The 9046-nt window shown below is 54.0% G+C and overlaps 1 protein-coding gene across 1 annotated transcript; it reads left to right on the top strand.

Moving 5' to 3' along the window:
• The first annotated feature begins 1689 nt into the window (after positions 1–1689).
• On the top strand, positions 1690–9034 carry LOC120900888 (proteasome-associated protein ECM29 homolog). The gene is made up of 9 exons (XM_040308480.1): positions 1690–1858; positions 2014–2144; positions 2222–2335; positions 2403–2521; positions 2605–3252; positions 3327–5296; positions 6033–6216; positions 6292–8621; positions 8692–9034. The coding sequence occupies exons 1-9, from the start codon at positions 1831–1833 to the stop codon at positions 8895–8897; spliced, it is 5730 nt and encodes a 1909-aa protein (XP_040164414.1). The 5' UTR covers positions 1690–1830; the 3' UTR covers positions 8898–9034.
• Positions 9035–9046: the final 12 nt, after the last annotated feature.

Genomic DNA, 9046 nt, shown 5'->3' with positions numbered 1-9046 from the left:
TACCGAGGTGTGTATTTTCACTCTCGTTGTGTCATTCCATCTCTTTCACGCACATGGACGCATAAAAGAAAGTAAACAAATTGTGTAACTGTTGTGAATTAAAAGTGCTAAATTTTGTTCATAATTTTTGCATGAAAATCAACAGAAAATGGTAGCACGTGTTATTTTAGCAATAACTGAAAGGTATTATATTACTGTGCAACGCATAGGTTCGCCGTTCAAAGCCATCACCGGATCAGATGATGTGTTGTGTCTTTGGCTTGCTCTCAGGTACTTTATTACATACAAAATTACAGTACACATAATAAGTATAAACTCACAAGCACAATACACATTAAAATACTTGGCCGCGCGCCAGCCGTACCGTGCCCTGCCGGGAGCCCTGCTCGACCGGCTGCTCGCAACACTTGCTTGTCCGAGCGCAAAACACACACTAAGCGGCCCGCGCTTAGTGTGCGTACGACAGTGTGCGTGACACACTGTCGTCCCCTGGACATTGACCAGTGGTAGCACAACTACCACGGCAAGTCCAGGGGTCGGCACGGCTGCCCACAACATGATGCAATAGCAGAATGTGTACCAGCAAGTAAAACAGTGGAGCGAAGATGTAACATATGACCGCGAGGCCACATGAGATGAAATATACAGCGAAATGAACTATGATCTTTTTAGCCTTTGATCTTTTTTGGCCATTTAATTTTGTCCACCAACGCCAGCTTTTTGATGGTCATTTTAAACCCTCGCAACGCCTTTCAAAAACGTTCACCAGCAAGGGAAAACCAAACCGTTTTGGAGCGTTGATGAGCTCGCAAAAACCTGTTTTTGCCTAGCGGGGCTGGAAAATTCCATCTACAAGCCGGAGTTGAGGGATGCGATGCACTCGGTTTGCGGCTGATCGGAACTTATCGTTTGACGATTTTTTTTCCAGTTGGAAGAGAAAAAGGTATTATTTCCAGCTGAACAAGTTAAGAAAATATTTTCACAACGCCAGAAATGCTAAAGGTTGACAATCAACCGAATGGAAGAGCAGGCATTATCCGAGCAACGTTGGGTAAACAAATGCACTTTACGCGAGGGAGAGAAAACAACCCCACGGTATAGCTTGAATTTTTCGATTAAACGTCAGCGCAACAGGAGGGGAAGTTGGTTTGTTTTGGTAATGTTTCGGTCACCTGTTGCTCGCTTATCGCTTAACTGTCATAAATGCCGGTCCATTGCTGATCAGCTGGGACCCGAATGTAAACAATAACATCAGCTGGGTGAAGAAACAAAATGAATGGAACTCGAAGAAAATGCTTGGTTTTACAATGCTTATGAATACTTTTGGGTAAAAATTGCAATTAAATGCACGTTCTGTTCAGTTTGACAAGCAAATAGCAGCAATATGGGGTCAAACAGACAAAATTAAGGGAGATTAACAAGATTGGTGCATTCATGGCCGCTTCCCGAAAAAAGAAAACTTTTTATGCATTGTGGCACATGAAATTCCCTCTCCGTTGGAACAGGAAGGCTTTGTTTACAAACTGATAAGTTATCGTTTATTCCAAGCGTTTTTTGGCGGTTTTTGATCGGCGTTGAAGCCGGTTTTGTCGCTAGAATCAAACCTCCATCGAGCCAACCGAGCAGTATAAACGCAATCAGTGACGTTTCTTTTTATCTTTCTTTTATCCTCCCCTGCAGCGATGACAGCATCTTTCTGATATCGCACTCGGCAGTCTTGTGTGTGTCGCGAGAAAAGCATCATTTTTGTTTACAGCAAGCTTACCGATTAGTGACCAAAAAATCATCTTCAATTATTTAAATAGCCCGAGACGTGACTCACCGTGTAAAATGGCAGGAAATCCGGCTGAAGAGCTAGGTGAGCGTGGTGCCGTAAAGGGTCCCTTTCCGCCTCATTTCTTTGAATCCCCCGGAAAGAAGCCCCACGGGATGACGATGCACTTTACGGGTTAAAAACGAAGTAAACATTTCCTTCCCCTCGCTGGAAATTCCATTTTCCCTTGCATTTTGCAGAACTTCTGGAGCGTGTGCTGTTACGGCTGGGGTTTGCCGATACGGACGAGCAGCTGCAGACGACGGTGACCAAGTTTCTCACCCCGGTGCTGATCAAGATTACGTCGCCGAATGAAAACGTTCGCAAGAAGGTTAGGAAGGAGAGGGTTGGAAGTTGCGCTAGGAACGTTAATTATGGACGGCTTTTGCTCTTTACCTATCGCTTTAGGTAATGGAGATTCTGACGCACATCAACAAGCGACTAAAATCGCGCAATCAAATACAAATCCCACTCGCGCCATTGTTGGCTCAGTATCAGCAGGCCGATTCTTTGTTTTTGATCGTAAGTAACTGTAGGCTTCCGTCGAAAAGACTACCAGGTGATTGAACTTTTTCTATTTTTCGGATAGAACTTCGCCATCATCTACATCACGATGGGCTTTCCAAGACTGACGGTGGAGGAGCAAACAGAATTTGCCCCCGCCCTGCTAAACTGCTTGGAAGGGAAGCCGGAAACACATCAGGACAAGTAAGAGCCATACAAAAGGCAGCAAAAAGACGTTCCAACGGGACTAAAACCTCTGTTTTCACTTTTGTTTCCTCCCCTCGTAGGATCCTGATGCTGGTCCTTCCACTGTTGGGTGAGATCAAGATACCGGAAAACCCGGAAAAGCGCTCGGAACTGCTCGGGCTGTCGAACAAACCGGCCACCAAGCAGCAGCTCCTGTCCATACTGATGGATGTGCTGCTGCTGCCGTACGGTACCCTGCCCGACAGTGACGTGCCCCCCGGCATGAGCGTGTACTCGTTCAAGCGCGTCACAGCAAAGCCCCCGAAGGCGGAGGAGCTGGAGCAGCTGAAGAAGGGCATCGTGCGCTTCCTTTGCGGGGGCATCTTTCCCGACCAGGAAATACTGGCCCATCTCGTGGTAGCGTCGGCCGACACGCGCTTCTCCGTTGCGACGCCCGCCATCGGTGAGCTGAACAAGATCTGCAGCTCGCTCGACTGGGTCGATCCGAAGCTGTCCGCACCGCTGTACAGCCTGTTTTCGGGCAACGGTTCGAAGCTGCCCGACCGCAAGACGAGCGGCGTGAGTGCCCGGGTCCGGCAAAAGCTGCTGCAGCATTTGCTCAAGTGCCGCGGCAAGGGCATCATCATCGCGAACGGCATCCAGGTGATCTTTGAGTCGCTGTTCGGCGACAACACGAACCAGAAGTGTAAGGTGCTGGCACTGCAGTTCGCCTACAATCTTATTAACAAGTATGTGTGTGGGAGGATTTGTTCGATGGAACTTAAATTTAATCGTATTAATTCCTTTTCCTATTGTCTACCAGTGGACAAACTGATTTGATCAACAAACTGTCCAAGGTGCTGCTGACAGGGATCTCCAAACTGATCGGTACCGCGTCGGAGGAAACGAACGAGGTGCAGAACGCGGCGTACAGTGCGATGGCGCAGCTTGCCATCGTCTGTCCCGCGACGGTGAACGAGGACATTCAGCTCGTGGGCGAATACTTCACGCATCTGCAGCAGGCACCGGTCGAGCTGCACTCGTCGATTCGCGAAGCGCTGGTCGCACTGGCCCAAGCGTTCGATTGGCGCAAGCAAAGCAGCGCGACTGCCGGCTCGTCGGAAGCGACCAGCATGGAGACGGAGGACGTCGCCGACAAGCCGGGCACATCGAAGCGCAAGCTAGTGGCGGCAAAGAAACGGTTCGTACCGAATGCAAACCAGCAGCTGCTGCTCGCCCTGCTCGGGGAGAAGGCCGAATCGAAGCTGACGATCGTGCAGAACGTGGCGTCCGTGTTTCTAACCACCTGCTTTCCCGATTACTACGTGCCGTCGCGCTATCTGCTGCTGATTATCTGCGGCGAAAGCTCGCAGCTGCGCGAAGCGATGACCACCTACCTGTACGGGGTGTCGAAAAAGGACCACATCAACTACGGTGCGATCCTCTCGGTGAGTGAGTACGACCGGGTGGAGCAGCAGGAACCGTCCGACACGAAGCACATCGTGCTGCCGTCGTTCGGCGAGATGGTGGAGTACGTGGCGAGCAAATCGGAGCGCAAGGTGGCGACGATTGTCGACCGGATGGGGTACGGGAAGGTGAAGCTGCCGTACGCGTTCGACACGTACGTGGAGATACTGGAGTACCTGCGCATCTGTTTGCTGTTCAATGCGGGCGTCATTCCGCACCCGGGCGACGATGAGTCGCTGTACAAGTTGACCGCTTTTCTGCGCAAGCTCGTCGCTGAGGGGCAGCGCGACACGGTGGTGAAGTATAACGATCTCGTTCGCCGGTTGGTGATCGCCCGGAAGGGTATCAGCGAGCTGACCTGTCTGTACGATTTGGTGAATGGTATTCCGGACGCGCTGGTGGAGGAAAACCGAGATTTGCTGCTGACGCTGGAAAGTTCGCTGAAGGAAACGTCCGAGCCGACGCGTGTACTGATCGCTAGGGTGTACGGTATGCTGCTCGCTTACGTTAGCGATGAGCCGGAGTTCGAGCGACAGGTACGGGAGCTGCAAACGCTTGGCAATAAATCGCTCGAAACGCGGCACGGTTCGATCCTGGCGGCGGCTCATGCTGTACATCGGAAGTTGCTACTTAATAAAACCGCCTCCGAGCGTGCAGTTAAGGAGTGGGACTTGCTGCGGGAGCTGATCGAGCTGCTCGTGTCGTTGTTGCGCGATCAGCAGTCGCTGCTACAGTCGGCGGCCATTCGTAGCTTGTCGTTGATTGGTTCCTGTACCGCACTGCCGCTGCCCGAGGAGCAAGAAGGTATGGATACGGGCGAGACGGAAGCGACCGCCAGCAAGCAGCAAACGGTCACGACGAAAGCCTCGCTGATGGAAACGCTCATCACGCTGCTGCAGAGTGGCCACACGAAGGCGAAAATACGGGAAGATGCTGCCCACTGTCTCGGTTTTCTGGCGGTCGGCGATCGGCCGTACTACGCCCGCAAGGTGCTGCAGCGCTTCCTGGGCCTGCTGAAGATGACCAAAGATCCGGCACTGCACATTGCGATGGGTCAGGCGCTGGCGTACACGCTGCAGGGTCTGCCGAAGGGTAGCCACGGGTTGAATGACGTCAACGAGGAGGTCGGCAATGTGGACGACGAGACGCTTACCTGGTTCCTGATCGAGCTGGTCAAGCAGGTGAATGAAACGCACGCGTATCTGAAGCAGGCGTGCGCCGTTTGGTTGCTGGCGATCGTGAAAAACTGCAGCCGGCGCAAGCCGGTGCGCGAACAGCGCCAGATTTTGCAGCTCGCCCTGACGGATCTGCTTTCCGAGGATAATGGTAAGTGTTGTTTCTTTCATTTGTCATCCGGAGTCGTCCAGAGTCGGAGTCGTCCGGACTTCGATCGACTCCGGCCGACTCCGGACGACTCCGGACGACTCCAGACGACTCCGGACGACTCCGATTTAGAATGACTCCAAGCGACTCCGGACGACTCAGGACAACTACGGACGAGTCCGAATGACTCCGGGGCACTCTGAATGACTCCGGACGACTCCGAATGACTCAGGACGACTCCGGACGACTCCGGACGACTCCGGACGACTCCGCACGACTCCGAACGACGCCAAACGACACCAAACGACAACAAACGACTCCGGACGACTCTTATTTAGAGTGACTCCTAGCGACTCCTGACGACTCCGGACGACTCCGCACGACTCCGACTCCGAATGACTCTGAATGATTCCGAATGACTCCGAACGACTCCGAATGACTCCGAACGACTCCGGACGACTCTTATCTAGAGTGACTCCGAACGACTCCTGACGACTCCGAACGACTCCGAACGACTCCTAACGACTCCGAACGACTCCGAACGACTCTTATTTAGAGTGACTTCGAATGACTCCGAACGACTTCGACTCCCAATGACTCTGGACGACTCCGACTCCGGGTGGATCTAGTGGTTCCTTTTTTCCGGAGTCGGAATCGGACTAACAATAGACGGAGTCGGATCGGAGTCGCGCCCCAAGGGTGCACATCACTACTTTGGACTGGACTTTTTTTTTCGCAGAACTTGTGCAGGATGTGGCATCACGTGCGATGGGCATCATATTTACCCTCTCGGAGAACGAAGACCAGGAGGCGATGTCGAATCTGCTGCTCGATCAGCTAATCGGTGGCCGGCGACAGGTGCAGAAGGTGGTGGAGGACACGAAGCTGTTCGAGGAAGGCGTGCTCGGCAAGACTCCCATGGGGTAGGACACGCAACGTTTACCTTCACGAACAGACAGTGTACTAACGCATCCATGTTGTTTTTTCTTCTCACACAGAGGCAACCTTTCGACGTACAAGGAGCTGTGTGCGCTGGCGTCCGATCTCAACAAACCGGAAATGATATACCAGTTCATGCAGATAGCGAACCACAACGCCACGTGGAACAGCAAGCTCGGTGCGGCGTTCGGTTTGCAGTCGATCTCGAAGATCACCAAGCTGAAGATGGAACCGTACCTGGGGAAGATTGTGCCGCGCCTGTTCCGGTACAAGTACGACCCGACGCCCAAGATACAGAACTCGATGATAAGCATCTGGGACTCGGTGGTGACGGATGCGAAGTCGACGGTCGAGCTGTACTACTGGGACATTCTGGAGGACGTGACGAAGAACCTCACCTCGTACGAGTGGCGCACCCGCATCGCGTGCTGTTTGGCAGTGCGGGATCTGATCAAACGGGCGGCGGGGCTGAAGCTCCGGTCAGATCCGATCGGTAGGAAGAAGGTGGAGGATGCTCCTACGTCCAGCTCGATGGATGTGGATCAGCCGAGTGTTCCCGAGCCGGAGCTGCGCTATCTTTGGAGTCAGCTGTTCCGCGTAATGGACGATCAGCACGAGGGTACGCGACTGGCAGCGGAAGGCACGGCCAATGCACTGAGCAAGGTGTGCGTGGTGGCTGCATCGAGCGATAACAACAAGTCGGCCATGAATGTGGCCAGCTCGATCATTCCGCTGCTGCTCGAGACGGGCGTTACGCATACGGTGCCGGAGATCCGCAAGCTTAGCATTCGTACCCTTTCCGAGCTGATCGATTCGGCCGGTGCACTGATACTGCCGCACTTGACCAGCCTGGTGCCGTGTTTGCTGCAAGCGACCGGTGAGCTCGACTCAACCAAGCTCGCCTACCTGTCGACGATGGTTTCGGGACAGGCGGGCGGCGGTACGCAGGAAACGATCGACACGCTGCGGGCCGAAGCCGTCAAGCAGCACTACACGATGGAAACGCTGACGAAGTGCATCCGGCACATCGACTACGCCACGCTCGAGCGTATGTCGCCGGCCGTGCTGGATCAAGTAAAGTCGAGCGTCAATCTCGGCACCAAGGTGGCCTGCGCTCACTTCATCTGTCTCGTTAGCATACACCTCGGGCAGGAGATGCAACCGCTGACGAGCAAATATCTGGGCGCTTGCTTTACCGGGCTGACCGATCGCAATGCGACCGTGCGCCGGTACTACGCGTCCGCCATCGGCCACCTGATCGGCACGGCAAAGGAGCAGTCGATCGAGCGGCTGTTCGGCAAGCTGGAGGAGCTTTACTTCGAGCAGCAGGCGTCGCGATCGAAGGCGGTCCCGCTCACGATACAGGCGATCAACAAGCGGCACCAGGAGGTGCTGAAGGACTACAGTGCGCACGTGCTGCCGCTGGTGTTTTTCGCAATGCACGAGGAAGTGACGGACGACAGCCGCTCGACGGTGGAGCTGTGGCAGGAGCTGTGGCACGACATCAACACGGGCGATGCGGGGCTGCGCATGAATCTGGACGCGATCGTGACGATACTGGAGACGAACCTGAACAATCCCTCGTGGTTGTTGAAGGCGCAGGCCGGCGCCGCTACGCATACGCTCGCGTCCAAGCTGAGCGCCACGCTGGACGACGCGGTGCGCTGCCGGTTGATCGAGCTGATACTGAACAATGTGAGCGGGCGAACGTTCCAGGGCAAGGAGCGGTTGCTGCAGGGATTGGCGAGCCTGTGCAAGAAGCTCGACCAGCGGGCGACGAACCACGCCGAGCGGATTGTCGATGCGGTGATGAAGGAGTGCCGCAAGGAGGAGCCGGTGTACCGTACACACGCGCTCCGCTCGCTCGGCAACATTCTGAACGAGCTGAAGGTGGACCGGTTCGAGGAGGTGTACAACATGGTGTGGCATTTGCTCGACAAGCCGCAGCAGCAGCAGCAGCATCAGCAGGATGACGGTCCGGGAGAGAGTGTCACGTCGGAGGAGCGCAACAAGCAGATGCTGATCTCGGTGCAGCTGAAGGAGACGGTTTGCGAAACGCTGGGCAAAGCGTGGCCGGAGTATTCGATCGACACGCAGCGCCGCTACCAGCGCATGTTTGTGGAGAAGTGTGTGCAGTGTTTGAAGCTAAACACGCGCCCGGTGCAGCTGTGTCTGCTGCAGGCGCTTGGGCGGTTTTTGGAACGTTTGCATCTGCTGCGGAGTAAGGTGGAGGGTGAGGATGGCAATGAGGACATGGAAGGAGAGAGCGGCAGCTCTGCGATGGGAGCGAATCGTGAGAAGAAGGCAAAGGTCGATTCGGAAGCGACGGATGGGAACGTGCTGGAGACCGTTTGTCGCATCGTGCTGTCCGCGATCGTGGAAGTGGCGGGTAAGAGCTCATGCCCATTGCTCGTATTATTCTTAGTATTAATTGCGTCCACTTCCCCTTTTCCTTTCAGCCATACCGCACACCGGTCTGAAGAAGGAAGCCCTGAACGTGATGCTGATACTCACGAAAAAGCTGAAGGCCAAGGAGGCCGGCACGGTCGAGCTGGAGCTCGGTCTGGTACGGCAAACGTTCGCCCAAATTCTGCAGCAGCTGCAGAAAGATACGGCACCGGAAATTAAATGCCGGCTGAAGGATTTGGAGGACAAACTGAAGTGAGCAGCACTAGACTGGATTGGGCAATAAACGTTCGGTTCGCGCAGCCACGCGAGATTGCACGTGAATGGTAAAAGAAAAGTCAAAAACGAATCTTACAGCAAGGTAATAAATTATGACACATGTTTGGTAATTGTAAATGATCTGTTGAA

This window comes from Anopheles arabiensis, chromosome 3, assembly GCF_016920715.1.
Source record: "Anopheles arabiensis isolate DONGOLA chromosome 3, AaraD3, whole genome shotgun sequence".
NCBI lineage: Eukaryota > Metazoa > Arthropoda > Insecta > Diptera > Culicidae > Anopheles > Anopheles arabiensis.
Note: the sequence above shows the minus strand (reverse complement) of the source record. Positions and strands in the feature narration are given on the sequence as shown.